Source organism: Melopsittacus undulatus, chromosome 1 (genome assembly GCF_012275295.1).
Source record: "Melopsittacus undulatus isolate bMelUnd1 chromosome 1, bMelUnd1.mat.Z, whole genome shotgun sequence".
NCBI lineage: Eukaryota > Metazoa > Chordata > Aves > Psittaciformes > Psittaculidae > Melopsittacus > Melopsittacus undulatus.
In genome coordinates, this window is record NC_047527.1 from 32,626,280 (window position 1) to 32,648,469 (window position 22,190).

The 22,190-nt window shown below is 38.4% G+C and overlaps 1 protein-coding gene across 2 annotated transcripts in view; it reads left to right on the forward strand.

Moving 5' to 3' along the window:
• The window catches only part of JPH1 (junctophilin 1), an 86,318-nt gene that overhangs the window by 60,190 nt on the left and 3,938 nt on the right, over positions 1–22,190 (forward strand). For both annotated transcript variants that reach the window (XM_031050619.2, XM_031050620.2), the window contains exon 4: positions 14,028–14,683. In XM_031050619.2, the coding sequence (XP_030906479.1) occupies positions 14,028–14,683 (656 nt within the window). The remainder of the gene's footprint in view (positions 1–14,027; positions 14,684–22,190) is intronic.

Here is a 22,190-nt window from a genome sequence, read left to right on the forward strand (position 1 = left end):
CAGTGCTACCTTAGAGCTTTAATTGCCTCCTTTCTCCTGTTCGAAATTATTCATTTGCTCCCAAAAAGAACAGTTCTTTCCAGGGCATAGAACTTTTCCACTGTTGGTCTGCTCCAGTAAATTCCCATATTGGTCTGTCAGAGTGTCCAGCCAAGGACAAGATGAAGTAGGGTCTATCACATGGGAGTATTATCACAGTGTCAACATTTCCATTATAAATTCTATTTATAACTGTGTCATAAATATTTGTTCCCTGTTGAAATTCAGCTAACAAAGTGTACTGTGAGAACTTTCCTTATTGTGCTAATTTTCATTAGAGTGTAGTGATTTATTTTGAAAGGATTTTATTATGCTAATGAAGGCTTAAATTATGTTGAAAAAAGTTAGGTTTCTCGTAGTATTTTTTTAACACGTGGTATGGGTTACATTAGCAGTGGTTACAGTGCCTTGTACTACTTGACCATAAGCAGTTAACACTTGCTGTGGGCTCTTTTGCAATTGCTTTTATAGGAAATGGAGAACAAGATAGGTATTCCAGAGAAGAGGGTAGACAATTAGAGAATAAAGTCTTCACAGCTACATTTGTCAAGGCCAGAAAGCCTGCAAAACTGTAGTCTTTGCTTAGAAGTAGAGAGAGAACTGGAAAAGAAAGATGTTATTCAGATTACAGACTTGAGTAGCATACATCAATGTATTATTATTTAGTCTGATGTAAAAGGTCATGCTGGGAATTTGAAGGAGATGAAGATTTCTGCCTATTAGTCTTGTAACAGTTATTCACTCAGATCATAATCCAAACAGGAGTCAAACCTGGAACTGAAACACAGCCAGCAAGGAATTGGTAGTTGACTTTTTGTACAGTGAGATTAAACAAGATGAAGATTGTAAAAAGAGAAGATAGAGGGACCAAGAACAGAGTAATCTGATATTACCTTCTTTGAAAGTATAGGCAAAAAGTGAAAGAAAAATGAGAGGGAAATAAAAGGGTGAATCACAGACATTAACAGACTCGAGAATTGTTCCAGAAGTGGGGAATGGACAGCTGTGTCAGAAGTGGATGAGAATAGAGTACTGATACTGAGATATGACTGAGAAAACATGGAATCATAGAATAGAATCACAGAATCAACTAGGTTGAAAAAGGTGTTTAAGATCATCAAGTCCAACTGTTACCCCTGGACTGCCACCACTACATTATGTCACTAAAGGCAAACTGATCTCCCCTTATGGGTGCCCCTCATGATCTCCACTCACAGACACCCCTCATCTGCCCCCCATTGTGTCCTGCACTATATAGCTGCCACCCTGCACATCCCATGGCTGTCCCTGCTCTCCCCTCATGATCTTCCCTCATGATCTCCCCTCATGACTGCTCCTCACCCCTCATAGCCATACTTAACCCCTCACAGCCTCTCCTCTTCTCCCCTCACAATCTCCCCTCATGGCCATCCCTCATCTCCCCTCATGTTCAACTGTGTTTAAATTAATTTTATTGTATTAGTTAATTCAGTTCTGTCAAAAAATGTCCAATTTTTGTACAACAGTCACATATATGCACTGCAGAGCCTGTTTTGGCTTTCCACCCGTAATAAGGGTGCTATCTGCTTTATTGCATACACTCACTTCCCCACTTCATGTACTTCTACAGGCTCCTCTGCCTCTTTTTGCTTCTCCAGGTATACAAACCTCACTAACTTAGCTAACCTCACTAACTTAGCAAACCTCACTAACTTAGCTACAAGGCCAGATTACCAGCAGAGCAGCCTCCTTTCTACAGTTTACTGAAGTGGGTGTTCAGCACACTGTGTATCTGATACTCTCCAATGCTCTGTCTGTAAAGTGGAGTAGGAAATGCTCCTTCCAAGAGACTCTGGAGGAGTCTTAGTCTATAATTACTTGTAAACCACTTGCGTAGTAAGTGATACAGAAATCCAAAGTGGTAATTGTCATAGAAGCTTGAGATTAATCTGTTTTTGGCATGTTATACATACTTACAGACTTGATTCAAAGTAGTTACTGAAAACTGTAAAGTATCCAAAAAATGATAGGGAATAAAAAAAAAAGTTTGATTAAAAACCATTTTCTGAAACCTATTCTTACGGCCTGCAGGGGAAGTGTTCTTGAATGTTTTCTGATCACAATAGGGGACACAAACCTGGGAAGAGCCTTCTCAGAAAGTATGATGAAGAGCAAAATGTCTTTTGTCAGGGGCAATTGCCAAACTGTGAAGAGTATGGAAGAAATTTGCAGGAGCAGTAAATGGATATTGCAAACTTAGATTTAGAAATGAAAACTTAGAGCCCAGAGGTGAAGGGAGAGAAGTGCCACTGTGTGAGGTCAGAATGGTAAGTGGCATGATGATTAGGGTTTCTGTTAAAATTCAAAAGATACATAATATGTTGGGAAAGAAGCCTGAATAGGATGGAAGACTAAGATCATATGCCCTAGTTTTACCAGAATTAAATTGATTGTTGTATTTCTATAGTTCTGTCACCTACAGCACAGCAATCAGTTCTGTTAGCCTACTTCAGACTCTAAAGCTTCTTAATTGATTCCATTGCTAGATATAAGAAATTAATTTTGCTAGAAGTGCAGTGAAGTTTAATGAATGCTGTTTCTGAACATTGAAAAATAGTAGATTAACCCTCTAATCTCCAAGAAAATTCATAAAACCATGTATTTTAAACACAGTAGTTTTGTGGTCTCTTTATTTACTCCTGCTTTTGCATCTTTCATGTTCATAATTTCAAGTGGATTTTCTATAAACAAGGGGATAAAGGAAACTTCTAAAAAAAATGAAGTCTAACATTATCATATAATGATGAATCTGTTTGAAATACCTAGAGCTTAAGTAAAGGCAGTAATGCTTATCTAAATCTGTTACTAGAATCAGTGGAGTCTAAAATTGTCTAGTTATTTCCATGTTCCTTTACCCATCTGAATGATTCAAATGTAATTTCAGTTGTTTGGTTACATGCATATATTTCATGTCTTGCCTGTATTGGGCCTTGCTGGCACATATTCCACAGGCATAAGAAGTGCTGACATTCTGGAAACTGAGCCCTGGGTGCATATCCTTGGATCTGCTTTTTTCTTTAGTGAAGAGTGGAAGGGTGTTCAGAGAAAAACAGTGCAGGCACTGTTTATTTATCAAATAAGGATTTTTAAAGAGCCAAAAGTTAGAAGGGTTTTGGCAACTACTATGATTTCAGTAATTTCTTATATCTATGTAAACTTATGTACTTGGACAGATAGACCAGGAGATTGGGGGTCTGTTTGTGTAAGAAATTTTAGTTTAAATTGTTCTCAACGTATGATACCAAATTCTGCAAAGCCAATTAAATGCAAGGAAGAAAAACCTACTGCTTTTGTCGTGTTTGAATGTGGCCCAAGACGCAATATATCTGATAAAACTTGACAGTAGAACAGAAAAGCAAATTTAAAACTGCTTTACAATAGATTATACTGAGAGCAATATGTATTAAGAGCCATATGTATTTTGGTTTTAATGTAAAGCACGGCTGCCAAATTAGTTTCGGTTTTGATTCTGATATTCATCAAATATAGTGTATCCTGTCTAGCTAAAAGGCAAGACTTGACAGTTACTACTCTATAACGTTTTCAGAAGGAGACTCAAATGTGTTAAGATAGTTTTCCTGTCTGATTGCAATAAGAATACTGGAGGTAGTTGATGAGAAAAAATAATAATAAATGGTAGTGGAAAATGGCAGGGAGAGAGAAGCATGATAAAGCTACAAGGAAATTTGAAATAATCGCATCTGAGTCTTCACTAATGACTAGCCAAATATCACGGGTGATATGTTGTGTAGTTGTATAATACGGTGAGCAGCATACTGTTTAAATCAGCAGGTAAGAGTGAAGTGGCATGTTAGTGGTTGACTTGGCAGTGTTTGGTTTACAGTTGGACTCGATGATCTTACAGTTTTTTTCCAACCTAAATGATTCTATGAAAAACAAAGTTTTCAGTAACATTCCACATATAGCTGAAAGTAGGTGCTGACACTTAACAGCAGTGGTCACTCACCAAATGCAAACTAGTTTGCAGAATTGTCAGACCTAGTATTTAAATGGCAGACAGTGACTTGCTCTGCAAAAGTGCTATGAGGAGCCCTTAAGGACTGACAGACTCAGGCAGTTGGAGATGAGATGTGAACCTGCTCTTGTTGAGGTTATCTGCTGAACTTCCATGGAGTAGGATGATAGCCATGCACTTTAAATGTGATACAGCAGGAGAAGCAGCTAATGCTCTTCCAGGCTGTATATACAGAGGAAGTACATCATGGAGGAAGGTAATGGTCCCTTCTCTGCATGATCCCACTGACACTGAATCTGAAATATTGTGTATAACTTTGGGCATCAGAAAGTTGTGGACATGCTGGGAGAAGTATAAAGAAGTCTGGATTCTGTTGGGTAAAGGCAACTGTTATGCCATACTAACAGTTCCCTTATATATAATATAAAATTCATCTTTTCAGAGATATGCAGTTTTGATGAGAACAGGCTTTCATTTCTGCCCACCATTTATGATAGATATAAAGGAGCTTAAAGAACACTACTGCTGCAGTTAACATTTGCTAATTTTTATAGTGTACCATTCTTAATAGAAGTAAAACAAACACTGACACCAGGCTTTAGTCTCCCTCATGCCCCTGTCCAGCTTGGCTGAAGTAAAGTAGGCTCTAGATTTTCTGTGGAAAAGCTAAAAACTTACCTTTTCAGTTATCTCATATTAAGCAGCCTGCAGGCTCAGAAGCATTCAAGTAGATTATAGTATGTGTATTACTTAGCTGGAAGCATTCGCCTTGACTACAATGTGTATATATTATCTAACCTGGAAAAATGAAGCTTGTCCTATATACAGAACCATATGCAACACCATATAATCTTTCAAATATTTTTTGAAGTACTGTCAGTATTAATGAACAGAGAATTAGGGTAAGTAAAGCAAGCCATAATTAAGATTGCTAGTCGTGAACAATTTCTGTGTCCATAAGATGATGTCCCAGTGAGGTGTCAGAGCTGTGCAGCACTCATCGTGCCATGTAGGGTAAATATGTTATATTTTTCTGATGATACTGAACCCAAAAGTATAAGGACCTACGCACTGTAATATTCAATGCAGCTACGACAATAAATTTTGTGCCCTGTTTTGCAAATGTCACAGCTACTTCAGTCGCCTACTAAAGCAGTCAAAGAAATGGAGCAGCAAATAGATTTATAGTTAGGATAAATACTCATTCTTGCTTGGTGCGGGCTGTCAGCAGTTTTTGAGATTCATTAGTCTTTTCTGCCTTCAGGTGTTTCAGTGTATGTATGCCTACTCTATAATGATGCATTTAGAAACCTTTTGAAGAAGAAAATCTTACTTTTAGGGATTCTTTTATCCTTAACTATTTTAAATTATTCATTGGAGAACACAAAAATGAAAAATATAAAAATATACTGGTTCTGTACTATGTTTTGGTATGTTAATGGTAGGAAGACTAGATTTGGAGGAACTCAGAAGCAGTCTGCATTTTGTACAGATACAATTTCATACAGGAATTGCATTAACATCTCTGTTTTGTCATCCTGCTGCTAGACTCAAAAGTTTCTGATGTTGTATATGATTCAAATGGTTTAGTGGAAGTCCCTTTCCTTTTCTGTTACCAGAGCTGTTGGTGGCAGCTCAAGTCCATGTGCTTTAATAGATGTTTTGATATTTTCAGGAAGCACTGAAAGGTAACGTAGTGCCATATACTTTTCAACAAATACCTGTGTGAAATGCAGAGACAGTAGCAGTAAAGTAGTCAGTTCACAAGCCACACCAATTAACTCTCTAGTGCTGTGTAAACATTAGACCAAAGTAAACACAGAGGCATAAGAACTAGCCTTGGGTTTGGCTGAAGTTTATGTGTATCTCTGTGTGTGCAGCTCGTAAATAAGTAACACAGCTCTCTTGACCTCTGTCTAGTCCATGACAGGAAGCATTTGATGTGGGTTTTGAGAAAGCCCCGTCATTTTCATTGATGTCAAAACCAGGAAAATAAAGTACTGGCAGGTATTTTAAAGATGGTAGATAGCTATTCTAGCAAAGCTACTTGGAAGTTATTAATGATACTGAGCAAAGCTGCTTCCTGAAGAGAGATTAAAAAAAAATAGTCGTGAGGGCAACCTTGATACACAAGAATTTGTATGTTTGGGGTTCTGCATGAGACAATAAGCAATTTCTGCCAGTAATTACCTACTGTGGGTGCTTAGGAAGAAGGTTAAGTTTGTGTTCAAGGCTGCATTAAAACCTGCTTGTATTTAGCGATGCTACCATTTAAAGTAGGTGGAAGATTTGTGTATTATAACTTCTACATTGCTAAATGATGATGTGGCTTTGTCAGGTTGTGGCAATAGTGTAATATCACATTATGTGCTATCTTTATGTTGTATTTTTAGGTCATGTCAGTAGTACATGATTTGAAGAACAGCAGGCTGCCAGATCAGATCACAACAGTTCCATAAAATAAATACGTGTTGACATCATTCTCCATGACGTTCATGGATCTAGTAAGTGAGCAACTGTTGGCACATGCTAGTTTCAGTGCTGTCTCCAGTGCAGCAGGAAAAGAAAAGCTATCAGGAATACTGCTTAAGGAAGCAGATTAAGAAGCCCTAGAAGTGTAAGCTGGAGAAAATTTCAGCATTTTTATGAGGAAAAGGGAGGAGCAGGAGGAAATGAGGATCTGTGAATAAGAGTGAATTATGAAAGATTAAGAGGCATTCCAAATAGTAAACATTATATTCTGTAGTATTTTTGGATTATGCAAAACGTGCACCATTCTCCCTGTTCTTTACATTGCAGTTTGTGTTCCTAGGCAGCAGAGGTACTTCCATTTTAGTGTTATTAAGACCAGGAAAAATAAAAAAAGAAGTACTGTAAGGCAGCCAAATGGAATTTAAAAATTAATCCAGGCAAGATTCTGTATTTGCCCCTTGCTAGGGAAGCTGCTTACTAGGATTAAAATGTTTATCAAACCTCACCAAAAGGCAGTTGCCATCAGAGGTTAAAACTTAAAGCAGCATCTAGATTTGGGATTTTTTTCATCTCACCAAATAGCATCAACAATCACTTCCACTTCAATTCTTCTTTCTCTTTTGTGACATGCTTTATTTTTAAACTTCAACAAATGCGTGATTTATTCTCTGAAGCATTCTTGAGTACAGTTAGTGAGAGTTATTATTCCAGCTGGCATAACCAACTTTTGATGCAGCCAAAACAGGGCAACAGGGCCTACATCTGTCATTTTGAATTAAGGAATTATTAAATAACGTATACATGAATCGGTAGGAGTAGGACATTTCTTTCTAGGGAAATCCCGCCTCCGACTTGGCAGTCAAGTCAGGTGTCCTCTTATTGTCTGAGGGAGAGAAATCTTGCATATGTTGCTGTACATTGACCCAACCGTGAAGCACCTGCACTGTTCAGGCTCTGTTGCTGGGGCACTGTATCCATCAGAAGGGTACAGCAAACAGCTAGGGTGATAGCCTCTTAAACTACCGCTAGGAAGCATTTATTTACCGAGAGGGTGTTCAAACCCTGGAACAAGCTTCCTTAAAAGATATTCAGTGCCCCAAGCCTGCCAGTGTTTAAGAGGCATTTGGACAAGCCCTTTATAACAAGCTTTACATTTTGGTCAGCCCTGAAGTGGTCAGGCAGTTGGACTAGATGACTGTTGTAGGTGCCTTCCACCTGCAGTAATGCAGTCTTGTCTATTGATAGTTAAGTCAGGCAGAAGTGATCTCTCAGTACCCTATGCCTGTTTAAGCACCTTGCCTTCTGTCCATTCATTTCTCTGTGGCTATAATCCTCACCCCTTCATTTCCAGCCCTGTTCAGTCCCAAGATGGCAAACAGAGCTGTCAGACATTACTAAAACCATAACCATATCTCTGCTCCAATGAGTTCATCAACGTATTTTGCATATGACGGTGCACAGCCCTCCATTTGGTCTGAATTCAAGCCAGCAGCCGAGCAGTTAAAAGCTTTATTCTTTCCTGCGTTACCAGAACAACCTTCAGAAAAATAAAATTAAAACAGAGGAAGTGCTAATTACATTAATTATAGTTCCCCTCCATCTCCACAATGAAGCAATAATAATAAACCTTATCTTTTTAAAGTTTATTGAACATAGTTATTCGCACTTTTGTAATGACTCATCAAATCACTTCTTTTAGCAGACAGATAAGCAATTATTTTTATTTCCTTCACCTACACTTGCCATCGTGAATGATGAGAATTATAAAAGAGATGTCCTATCCTGAAAAATCCTGAAATAAATGCATTCTGGATAACAAACCAGATGGTTTTCACTGGCTTATTTCTCAACCAGTATTTAGCAACCTGTAGTTCCAGCACCAAACTGTCTATTTTCCTTTTTTATTATAGTGCATTTAAACGCAAAAGACTTCAGATTTTGCTTTAACAGTATTGTGCTCTGGATTTGTACTGTATTTAAAATTTAATGTACAGTATGAAGCTTACTCATAATTTGCTATTTTCTTCTGATACTCTTTGAATTCCAATTCAGGAGACATTTCTCAGCTCCTTCAGGAAGATGTGATGAACTTATGGCCAAAGTGCTGTGTTGGCTTTTGGTTACTAAGAAGACTTGCACTCCATTCCTAGTTTTAATAGAGGCTTCCTGTGCAACTTTAAACTATCACTTTACCAAAATTTAACAAAGCTTTCAGCATGACAGTGCTTTACTGATAACTGACCACTGAATTCAGAGAGATTAGTCGGATGAAGCATGTGCTTTGGATCATTATTTCCCTTTGGTTTAGCTCCCCCATGTATAAAACAGGCTATTGGTATAACCTTTTTGCTCTCTTTTATATTGTACTTATAGATTGGGAGCTTCTCAGAGCAGGAATTCCCTCTTTTTAATAGAGGTGTTCAATAGTTTAGTAAAAAGGGTCCTCTAATCATGGAAGGTTTGCATATAGACTATAGTGCCCTGATTAAGTAATAGTGTCATGTCAGTACCACACAGATGGTAAACCTTGCAGTAAAAAGTGAGTCTTTCTGCTAACAATTCATATGCATAAACAAAATTAGGGAGTGAAGTATCCGCTTCAGGGATGGAATTTATCGGTTAGTGCAACATAAATTTTCTTGTAATCATGGAAATATATTGTGATTTGTTACCTGGGTTGCTGTTTATAGCACTGTGTGTTTAGTATTTGTTAACTCTCAATGTAGCACTAGTTAGGTTACATCGTATAATGTACACTCTGGTTTAAACAGCGAAAATAAGTGCATGCTTACCTAGTATATTTCTAACATACCATGAAATTTAATTACATCATTTCAGCATCAACAGTACTTTAAATATTATATTCTGTAAATGCTATCTTCCAGAGCCTACATTAATGACATTGCAGTAAAATTGTAATAGGAAATGCTTGTTTTTCTTGAATTGGAAGAATGGTGGGGCTGTGGGGACAAATGAGTGGAAGAAGTATCATGAAGAAATTATAGGATGTTCATAAAGTTATTGATGAAGTTGAGATGTTTTTCATCAGGAGAAGATGTCTTTTTTATTTTAATACTGCAAAGAGTCACAGCCTAAATGCTATTTCCATATATTAAGAAGAAGGTTTTTGTGAAGTTTTTCATTTTTATCTTAAAAACAAATAGAGAGAACATGTCTGAAGAACAAAATTGATCTTTATGGTAAAGAACACATCAACCTCTAGGTTTTAAATAGAGTTTTTCAAGTTATGATGACCTAATTAGTCATAGTCTCATTGGTAATGCCAGGTAATTTTCAAAATGGCATTTTTTTACAGATTATTTACTTACAGCATCTTCTATCCAAATCACTTTTAACTGATTTAAAGACTGTGGCTAGGCTTTCACAAATTGGAGGATCCTTATCTCTTGTGCAGCAGCCAGCCAGTTTACATGGAGTTAGCATCCTCTGTCACAGTATGATGAGAAGCTCTCAGCTGAATTGCATACTATCTCAAGTTTAGCTCAGAGAAACCTCCCCCAAACCCTTTGCTGCTCCCAGAGTGGTGTTTCTAGTGGACTCCTAGTGGAGTTTCTCACAACATTCCCTCTAAGAAGTATTCATAGAATGGTTTGGATTGGAAAGGACCTTAAGATTGTCTAGTTCCAACACCCCTGCCATGGGCAATGGCATCTGGCACTGGCTGGATTGAATAGGCAGGGGTATGACCTGAAACTTACAAATATATAAACATATACCTATATCTTTTTCCTCACTATCCTAGGTGTGTTCCACAAACCCTGTCAAGTTTCAGATTTCATCCTGAACTGATAAGGCATAAAGTCTTTTCTTAGCCTTCTTGGGGAGCACTGACTGCATTTATAGGTTCCTGAAGGATGACATTTTCAGACAGTGCTTGAGATGCAGTCCTGAAACAGCCTTATGCTGCCAACACAATATACCTCACTGGGCCATGGGAGAGAGCATGTGGCTGTCACCTCTTTATAAGTGCTGTGGCAGAACGAGGGCATCCTTCTCATTTTCAGGGCTGGCCATACTCTCACATCACTCCCTGGAGCCCTTCCAGGAAGAGGGACATGTTACACAGAATCTGCATAAGAAATTCAAGATTTAGAACAACTGTACATGTGTCTGCAGGCAAACCAAAGTGTCCCTCACCCCACAGCCATCAATGAAATACTCTTCCAGCAGGCCAGCAGACAGTATGAGACTCTATGTGCACCTATCTACACAGTCCTTTGGCTTTCAGAGGTTGTTCCTCCCACTACTGGCTAACTCACACTTCAATGTTGTCATCCAGTTGCTGGCATCACAACAGCTGTGTGAGCCAAAACTGACCTTCAGCCAGCCAAGGTGCATCAGTTTTGAACCAGTGGTAGAAGGATCAGCATATCACCATGAGAAAGCACACAGAAAACTTATCTTTACTTAGAAAACTTTTCTTTGTCCTGCCTTCCAGACCACATTTTTCTTAAGTACGCAGACATATCATGCCCAGAAATATATCTGCTGGTTGCTTGAAGAACAGAACTCCATGTTTATTTCCTACACCAGATAATCCCACCCTACCTTTTTCCCACCTGCAAATCCTACTCTCTTCCTCATTAAGGTCAGGCAGCTGTGAAATCTTGTAGGATCAGATGTTAGTGACTCCCTTTCCAAATTCACTTGGCCCTGGTTCCTTTAAACTCATGCTATAGAACGTTCTTACGCTGAAAAAAGAGGACTCCCTTGCCTATGTCTGTAGTGCTAGTAGATAATAATTTTAATGAAGGTGACAAGGTAAGCTCTGACAAGGATTCTTAGTCTTCAGAAGGGAGCCAAACTGTGTTCCTGCTGCTTGAAGTCCGTAGTTCAGACAGGTGCATAATCTGATTGTACTGAATGCAGTGAACAGACGTAAAATGAGTCCTTGGACAATCTCCAAAGCTAACTTCAGCAGAGCCAAGAATTTGAGTATTGGAAAAACCTGCTTGGCAAAATTGCAGGCAAGAGATGTATCTGTAATAGCCATATGTGATGTACTGGGGGATGGAAGAGAAGGCTGCTGTGTTAAGGCAATTGCTCAATGTCTGTTAAGACACCCTCAGACTTTACTTGGATGCAGATGGCTGCAGTTTTCTCTGGTAAGCCTCAGTGTCACTTAGCATCAAATATTGCCAAATACCCAGTAAAAGTATGGCACTGGTAGCCTATTGACACTCAACTTCTTTGGGAAGCTCCAGTTAAAAATGCTGGTTTTGGTTAGGTGTTTTTTTCTTCACTCTACCAGTCTCTTGTGGAGTCATGGGCAGCCAAGACCTAGCTCCCTTCTCGTTCTAGAAATTCCAACACAGTTTGGAGGTCTTGGGAGGGGAAAGATTCCCTCAGGCCAGGCTTGGGAAGCTTTTCGTCCTTCATAGGAAACAGTGGAGAGGAGTGACACTTCTGAGTCCCAGATACATTCCTTATGAAAGTGCCTTCAATTAATCAAATGCTGTCAGATATTAGTAATGTTCGCATACATTGGGCAGTGTAGAGCTGTCACAATATGTGAATTTTTTAGATAGGTGAGGAACAGAATGGGTACCATTTGAGAGGTATTATAAGGCTGAAGAGATGGTATTCCAACCGGGATACTTTCAGCACAGCAGTCATAAGGAGCAAGCTAATATGAATGTGGATATATCCGTAATAAACAAGCATTGCAATTTGAAGCTCCACAGCTTGGGCTTAAAGTTAGGCAGAGCTCTTTTAGCTGTCCTTTTCTCTTTATACCCACTAATCATATCCCCTGTGAAAAGAGAAGAAAACCAAAGTTCATGCATGTTAAAACCCTCAACATTACCTTATGCACCCCAGCAAGACAGAAGGAAACTCCCTACATGATGGAGAATTTTCTGAATGGTGGTTGTAACTGTAACTTTATATAAGACAACTTTCAATTTGTGCTGTGCTGCCTTTCCCTTTCACCAGGAATATTATAAAAAGCCATAAGAACCAAGCCTCTAGTCCTCTCTCTGTGCAAGCTTAATTCTTCAAAGCTTCCTCCTCAAATGTTATTTGAGAGCAAATCCCAGCTTGTCTGTTTAGCCTTCTTTCTCAACAGCTCCCTATTTCAACCACTGGTTTTCAAATGCCAAAAATGTTGTGATTTTCCTGCTCAAAAGACATTGCATGCCGAGTAATTCTTCTTCCCATCAGTGCTTACTTACCAGATGACTCAGTAACTTCCAAAAACTTCATGCTGCTATTCCTTCCTCTCATCTTAGCACTGTGTAGTGATGCATATGCTTCTGGCATCTGTAAAAACACTGTATCTGCGTAGCACAGCTAGAGACTCCTTTAAACTCAAAAGCAGAAAAAAGTGTGCAGGCTTTCTTCTCTGAGCACAGAATATCTCTGTGGCATAAACCAGAGATAACCCTCACTTACAGAAGATCCAAAAAATCAGAGGAAAGTAGTGGTGTTGGCAGAGATAGAAGTAGAGAAATAATTGCAATGTATTTGGCAAAAGCCATTATTGAACTTACAGAAAGATCGTTGCAGTTCTTTATTCACAGAGCATCCCAGAGTCTCATGGAACCTGATCCTGGAACCTGGGATGTGGCCTCTAGGGAGAAAAACAGGCAAGACTGCCACAATGCAGGGAGATTTACAGCAGTTTTGTTTCAGCAGTGTTTGCTCACCTCTAAAGCATAGAACTGTTAAATCAGACAACAAAAAACCTGGAGCAGAGCATCTAAGCCAGCTTGTCTTTATGTAAACAGCTGCACAGAAATGCACTTTAGTAAGTGTGTCCTAATGGTAAATGTGCTCATGGGTGCTTAGCTGAGGCCTGGGGTTTTTCCTGCTGTCTGCTCTGTAGTATTTCCCTAGTAAATGTGAGAGAATTTGCCTTCATAGCTTCTAAGCAGGAATTGTCTTACAAAAAATAATGGTTAATCTGAGTCTTCATATGGTAAGTGATCAAACAAAAGACAAAGATAAAACAAAGACAGTGTTTGAGAGTTCAAGGCACATACATATCTATATACAAGCTAACTTGCGCACAAAGGGGGGGAAAAAAGTGATTCAGGCCCTATTTCCTGTAGGTCATACGGGAAGAAGAATAATTTCATTCTGATGGGTAATTACTCCCATGTCAAACAGATACTGTGATCATGATGGTAGAAGTTAGGTTAGGGGAATTAAGCAAAATGTCCCTCAAAACATGTCTTTCAGAAAAAGAAAGATATATAAGATAAGTCAATCTTCAGTTCCTCAGACTTCACTCAGGGATGACTTACGGCTCTTTGCAAAGCTGAAGACAAAGTCACTCCCAATAATTACCAGAAAGTACAGTAACTGCAGTTACTGAGCTGTTTAGAGAAAATCACTAATGGGTGTCTGTAAATTTTTGGTACCACCTGCCCCACCAGCATTTTAGTAAGACAGTCCAGTCTGACATCCCACTGCAATAGTTTTACTCTGAAGTCTTATTTTTGTTTAATCATAATGTTCCTATTACACTATTTTTCAGGCCCAGATTATATCAAACAAAAATTTCAAGAAGGAATGGAAGTGAAAGAAAAATCTGAAGAAAAAGTTCAAGAAAAACCACCTTCCCCAAAAGAGTCACCTCACTTCTATCGAAAAGGTACTACACCCCCTCGAACCCCAGAAGCAAGTCCAAGGCATAGTCCTCTTCCTTCTGAGCCTTCACCTTCGAAACAACTGAAAAAGCAAAGCTCCGCTGCTGGGGCAAGACTCAATCAAGAAAAAAAGCTTTTAGCCACTGAGAATATAACACCCGCAGTTAACAAGCCTTTATATTCAAAAGCACCAGTGAAGGAAGAAGTAGCTGTGAAACACCAGCCAAAGTTTTCAGCCCATCACAATCCCATCAGCACAGAGAATGGGGAGCTACATGACTACTACCATGGCTATTATGTAAAAATGAATCCAACAGCGCTTCCACAGGAGCTCAGGGAAGAAGATGAATATGTCAACCCATCACCATCAGCACTTGCACGGATACCACCCTCACAGAAGCCAAGTCCTGCTAGGTCTGGGGGTAAGCCAGAAGCCAAAGAAAACAAACCTGACACAAAAATTAAGAAACCAGAATTTGCCACGCCAAAGAACCCAGCTAATAATGAGTCACATTCAGCAGTGAAAAAAGTAGAAAACAGCTCGGTAAGTACTGCACAAAACCTTTCACTTCACTGCACTTTTGCCTCCTAGTGCTGAGCTTTGCAAAGTGAAGACAGGCAAAGCTCACTTCTGTCAAATCTTCATCTGGATACAGTTTGCTAGGTAGAACACACTGGATCAGGATAGAGTGAGGAACAACTGCTCCAGTCCTTTATATTATCTTTTTTCAAAAACTGGGAAGGGATAGTTTACAGCCAGATTCTGGCAGACTTTTGAAACATAAATCTCTATTGCATCCATAAATACAAAAATGTATTAGTGTGTGTATGTATGTATGTGTATGTGCAGGTTTTGTGCATGAAGATATGTATTTGTAAATATATATTTACACACACATACTTATGTGTAGGCCCCATCTCTCAAAACAATGTTTGTCGTACTTCAGTGGATAACTGGGGAGTACTGGAAGCTGCACTCATGCTCTTCTCCAGAGGTCTGCTTTTGACTGCTATTGGAGACATGACGCTGACCCAGCCCATACAATCTCCTATTTTCATTTTCTTTCCTGTGTTGATTGTAGTCTCTAAAAACAGGCAATTCCCATCAAAATATGAACTGTTTTAATATGAATACTTGTAACAATGCTTGTGGTTTACAGTGAAGTAAAAAGTATTCCTTTCTTTTTCATCAGGAAATGGAGGAGATTTAAAACTATTTATTCAAGTCAGTGTGAATCTGAATCTCATTATTATTTAGAAATAACAGAGCTATCAATAGTTATACAGAAAAGGAGAGATGACTAATAGCATTTCTATTCCATGTTAGAAGGAAAAGCCAGGTTATCAAATTCAGAATCTCTGATGATGATAAAATTACATCTGGGACAAGAGAAACTCAGAGAAATGGTAGTTGCAGATCCTAAAATTAACCTTTAGAGAATGAGGAGGTCTAGATATTTGTAATAATGTTTCCTTTTTTATAAGCATTGTTTCTTTGAATCTTTTTTTGGTACTTAAGTAGAAAAAAACTGTGTGTCATTATTGATGGGATAAACAGAATGACCCATTTAATGAGATCCAGGTAGCTAAACACTGGTCTCAGGCAAAACAGCTGAATAATTGACACCAGACTTCATTAATAAAGAATTTAGAAATAAAGATGTATGAGAATTTCCAACCAACGTGCATTGTAAAGGATCATGTCAAGCAAGCTTGACATCTTCAGGTGTGACAAAGGAATCATATCCTCAATCAAGAAGGTCACTTGATTTGTTTTTAGACAGTAACTTATTCTGACAAGGAAGCCAGAGAAATGCAAAGGCTAAATGTCACATTAAAATAATTTTCAAAAACTGGCTGATGATTCTCAAGAAGTAATTAGAAAAGCATCAGAAATGTGTTATTATTCTGGTGGAGTCATTCTTGCATTAATTCTGCTGCTCTATTTTATTAGCATTCTTATTAATGACATGGAAGAGGACTTAAAAGTATTACCCAGGAAGTTTACAGAAGACACAGAGATCAGGAAACTGATAAATAATTAAGGCAGTGGAACACCAATATAATCCGATCCAAATCACCTTCTAAGAAAGATGCAAGTATAATTATCTGTGCACAGCACAGCAAAATGTAAGACTGTATATTGAAAGACAGTTAATAGAGCCTGGCCTTGCAGGATTAGAACTGGGAAAAGTTGCAAGAGAGGCAGCTGAGCATGAGCTCCCAGTCTGCTGCTGTTGCTCAGAGATGTTAATATAATCCTTAGATTTATCAACAGGAAAGATTATGCAAGAGTACATGGGAGTCTGTTTTATCTGGTTTTGGCACTGGTGCAGCCACTTTTGGAATAAAATACAGTGTCTGTAAATCAGGGATTTAAAATAAAAAAAAAAAAAAACAACTAAAGCCACAAGAAGCTGCAAGAATGATTAAAACATCTTGCAATGAAAGATTCAAGGCAGAAAAATCTGACACATTAAATTATTTTCTGTAAAACACCTTATAAAATAGTTTCCCAAGCTATCAGGTAATTGTATAAAAAGATACAACAGCTTGACAGATTTAGATTAAAGACTTGTTTTAAGTTGCTTTTTCATGATATTAATTAAATGTAACATCAGTTTTCCAATGCTGAGGTTTTAGAACAGTCACTGAGTAGTTCAGTAACGAGCATTTTGCCAAGATTATATCCTCTCATTCAGCAGGAAGCTTATGTTCTGTTTTGTGCGGATCAAAGTAGATGTTCACAGTGGTTTTGTAATCTGCAAATCTGTATTACAGCTGATATCAGCCCTTTAACCTTTCAAATCTCACAGATACGACTCCTATGTAGGGTAACACAAAGCTGTCAGGTTTGTAAATATTGAGTGAGCATGCACAGAATTTTAGCCTGAATTGGAATTTTATTCAGCTCAGGTGAAAATAAGTGGCTAGAAATAGTCCCTATTTTTGCTACATTCCATCCAAACTAAATAATGGTTTGGAACTGAGAGTTCAAATTAACTTCACCTTAAGAAACAAAATGGGGCACCTAAACAGCAATTTATTGACCTGAATAATTAGGTTAAGGACCATGAGCCTATAGCCTGTTATCAGGAAAGGTGGAAAACTGATGAGATAGTCTATGTTATTTATTGTTTACTGGCCTTACAGGTCATCTGGGAACTGTGCCTCTTCTTCATTTGGAGCACCCTAATTGCATTATTCTTACTACCAGCATTTCAGGAAGGAAGGAGAGTAGAGTTTAAGAACCCATTTTTAATATAATGGCTTTTTAAGATACATGTAGATGTATGTGGTTTTTTCAAAGATGTCTTCCATATGTCTTCCATATCGATAAATTTGCTTTTATAGAATAAATTTCGTACATGCTTATTTCTTTGGAATGCTGAAAAATGTAAAATTGAAGCAGAAGGGAGTAACCTACTGGCCGGGTAGGCTGAGGGAGAGACTTAGTACAGAATGACCGTTAGCATTGTCTGGAGGCTTTTAATATTTAGTATCACCTTTCAGCTTCAGAAAAGCAGTACTTGTTCTGCAGCGCTCCTGACTGAGCTCAGTAGTGTGCTGGAGTTACACAGTGGCTAACTTAAGAGTGCACAGTTACTGAGGAGAACCCAGATTAGCGTTCTTCTCTTTATTGCAGACATTGCTGAATGTTGAGAGACTTCGGGATTCTAGGGCTGCACTTGGGAATTATTTTGTTTTAGTCAGTATCTTTAATAGCTTTATAGTCATCCTGACAAATGATTTTGCTGGGTTTGAAACTATATCTGTCTTAGATCCCCCAAAAAGTCTAAAATTATATTTGTTATGGAATATAAAGGGAAAAGAATTCTTGCTCTCATTAAAAGAGAATGAGAAAACATGGTTTTGGAATGCAAAATGAATCTATAACATTTATTGAACACTTTCATTAGATTATCGGAAAGTGCTGTATAAAATTGTGCTGCACTTTTTAGAATCATAGAATAGTTAGGGTTGGAAAGGACTATCATCAAGTTCCAACCCCCCTGCCATGGGCATGGACACCTCACACTAAACCATGTCACCCAAGGCTCTGTCCAGCCTGGCCTTGTACACTGCCAGGGGTGGAGCATTCACAACTTCCTTGGGCAACCCATCCATGAATGGATTTCATCAGGTCCCATGGACTTATGCACATTCAGGTTCTTAAGATGGTCTCAGACCAGATCATCTCCTACAGTGGGCCTAAGGTCTTCATTAACACAAGTGAATTTCCAGGTTTTCCAGTGATAATGCATTAGGAACATAGCTACAAAATGTAAGATTTTAATTCTTCCTTCCATGTATCTAAATCAGATCTATTTCTCACATCTGAATGAAACAGAAACTTTGATCTGGATTAAGAACTTTAAACAACTTTAATTACAGAAAAGTCTGCAGCAGCTGTTTTTTATAATCAGTTCATGTCTCATATTTTCTGTGAATGTTACATCCTTAAGAATGTCATTGAGTATCATCTGTGCAGTAAGTTAGTTATAGGAACAGTATTGATTCTCTAGATACCCCATTTCTGCCATTGTACTCTAAAAATATCAGCACAAATTTTTTATGCACACCTATAAATGTGTTTCTCTTTGAACATTTTTCTAATGTTCAAAAATCAAAATTTAAAATTATTTCAGCTTATAGAAGTCATAGTTTTATCAAGGTAAAAACATGCGTACAGCCTGATGCCAAAGTCACCATTCATCAGCCGCTGCATATCAGCTGTCGGTTTGCAGGCAATTTACTTTAATAAATGAGAGAAAAATCATCCTTTTTCTACTGATAATTAAGTTCCTTCAAATTTCCTTTTACCTACCACAGTGTGAAGTTGCACAGACACACTTGACTATAAACCAGCACTGTCTAAAATTGCTCATTAGCAGCCTCTAGCCCCAGTATCAGCTTGTGTGCTGCAATCCCACCTTGAATATATGCTAATTTTAGATTGTTTTGGATTGGGTAAAATGTAGGATTGAATTGCAGAAAATACCATTGTAGTATACTTTAGTGAATACACATTTTTTTTGCCTTATATGTGTCCATGTGTTGCCCTAGGTCAGGTCCAAGCCCAGTCACAAGTGTTCTACTATACTATAATTTTCATCATTTTGTTCATAAAGATTTTTAAGCCACACAGAGTATTTATCATGGTTTTTACCTCTATTTAAAATCATTACTTTTTGCTGAGTATTACCCGGTGTGCTTTACCCTCATCTCTTTGTTCATTTACCATCCAGTAAGTAAGGGATATAACTACAATGATTTTAGAAAAATAGATCAATATTTGTCTGATCCTAAAAAAAAAAACTGAGCAAGAACTTTTTGCTATATTTAATGGACATTCCTAATGCAATGGGATTACAAGACTAGTCTTAATACTTCCTGGCACTACATTTTAGGAAAATAACTTTCTTCCCTTCCCAAATGAAAAGTAATAGTATAGTGATATTTTTAACTACAGTAGTGTGTGACTTACTAGAAGCTGAAAGGGCAGTTTTTAAGCAGGTCTGGAGTTTTTCTACTACAGCTACTTTAGTGCACCTGTTCTAGTCACTCTTGGACTGTTCAGACTAATTTTGGCCTTTGCTATTTTAAACTCTTGCAGGACACTAAAGTCTTATTTGTGGTATTTGCCTTAGAGCATTAAATGCTCATTTCATAGGTGTCTACAAACAGGTAGTAGTTCATTGCATAACTGCATGCCCCACAAATACTGTTTGATCATTTTTTAGTATATTAGAAATTCTGCTTTGGGCTGAAAGTTGTGGTTATCAGAACGCAAAGCAAAATGCTGATAGCAGGCCAAAAGAAATGAGATTTGCTTCTTTGTATACAGCATAGACTCATTACCATAAACAGATAAAACATTTTCCTTTGATCATCAGCAGCTCAGTTCTTAAGGTGTCAATTTCTTCTGTCTTTGAAGATGAGATTTCTTGATTCAGACCATAGTACCCAGGGTTTCTAGCCTGATTTATCTAATGCTATTGTAATGAGATTGTTATATATATCCTGACTGACACATGCATCATAGAGAAGTCCTTTCCTCTTTCATGAAGCTTGATTCTCTAAGATAGGGCACCAGTGATACCAAGTTGCTTTTTGAGCTGCAGTCCTGACTTGCCATTCAGCCAGAAGCTGTCTTGAAGCTATCAGGATGCTGTTTCAGAGTATATTTCAGGTTCCTGTGAAGACCTTAGAGATCCAAATTTTCCTTCAATAGCAGTAAATCAACTTGATTTCCAGGGATATTATTTTCAAATACACAAAGAATTAGATAGCCAAATCCCTATGAATTTTAATAGTGTTAGGCAGTGATGTCCTTCACAGTTCCTTGCAATTCTTGGTGCAGTACAACTGTAAAATGCAACTGTAAATTCTTTAGGTGGGATCCTGAACTATAAAGGAACTTTTGACCTGATTTTGATAACCCTGGTGCCCCTATCAGAGTTGTAGAATCATAGAACAGTTTGGGTTGGAAGGGACATATAAGGATCATCTAGTTCCAATGTCCCTGCCATGGGCAGGGACACCTTCCACTAGAGCAGGTTGCTCAAAGCCACATCCAGCCTGGCCTTGAACGCTGTCAGGGATGGGGAATTCAAAACGTGTCTGAGCAACCTGTGCCAGTGTCTCAGCACCAAAGAGACATACACTGAATCCAAGTGATAGTGGAAATTAATAGTGTAATCACACTTCCTGTAGAGAGATACGTAACATTAGCATATGTGTACTGTTGTTTGGCTTGAGATTCTAGGAATTTTTTGCAAAAGAAGTCATCATTCATTGGAAGGTTCACTCTAAAAGTGTTGACACTGACATTCCAAGACAGCAGAACTGCGAGATTATCAAAGTACCTGTTTCAAGTAAAACACATTTTATTGTCCAAAATCTTCCAATATGGCTTTCATGCATAAATCTCACAATTGCTAAATGCATTTGGTGGGAATCCGGATGGAAACTTGGGTTTCCTTCACAGTAGAAAAGCATAGAAATACCCAAGCCAGCACAATTGTGACCACACTAGAAAGAGAAAGAAGTTAACCTTGAATTATATACTATTACAGCAAGGCTGCTTACAGTGCTGTAGTCAGAAATGTAGCCATATCTGGAGTCCCACTTTCCTTTTATGCATGTTCTCTGTCACTCATATTCTTTGGCACATAGTGGCTCACTTCCAGTAAGAATGAAGAAACATGGTTCCACTTCTGTTCTGTGATCCAGTGGGTAAAACTTACCACTGATTTGAATAACTAACTTGTTATTCAAAATCCCTTTGACTAAGGTGACTTTAAACCTAGTCCTCATTTTCCTAGTGAATATTTTAGACATTCTGCCATTAAGCAAAATGCAAATCTTGCTGCCAATACCATCCCCCTATGGCAACATTTGACTAGCATCCTGATAATCTCAATCATTATTGGAACTTGAACACCTAATTCCCCAACATGTGAATAGATACCTCAGATTGGGTGCAAAGGGCACTTTAGTGCCATTATGAATAGAAGTGCTGGTTGGGTTTAGAATCCCCAAGGATTTAAGGAGTACTTGACATAATGTAGAATCTTAGAATTATAGGATGGTTAAGGTTGGAAAGGACCTTAAGATCATCTAGTTCCAACCCCCCGGCCATGGGTGGGGACACCTCACACTAAATCATATCACCCAACCTGCCCTTGAACACCGCCAGGGATGGAACATTCACAGCTTCCTTGGGCAACCCATTCCAGTGCCTCAGCACTCTCACAGCAAAGAAACCTCTTCCTTATATCTAACCTAAACTTCCCCTGTTTTAGTTTCAACCCGTTACCCCTTGTCCTGTCGCTACCATCCCTGATGAAGAGTCCCTCTCCAGCATCCTTGTAGGCTCCCGTCAGATCCTGGAAGGCTGCTCTGAGGTCTCCACAGACTTTCCTTCTCCAGGCTGAACAGCCCAAATTTTCTCAGCCTGTCTGTGTAATGGAGGTGCTCCAGCCCCCTTATTATCTTCATGGACCTCCTCTGGACTTGTTCCAACAGCTTCATGTCCTTCACACATA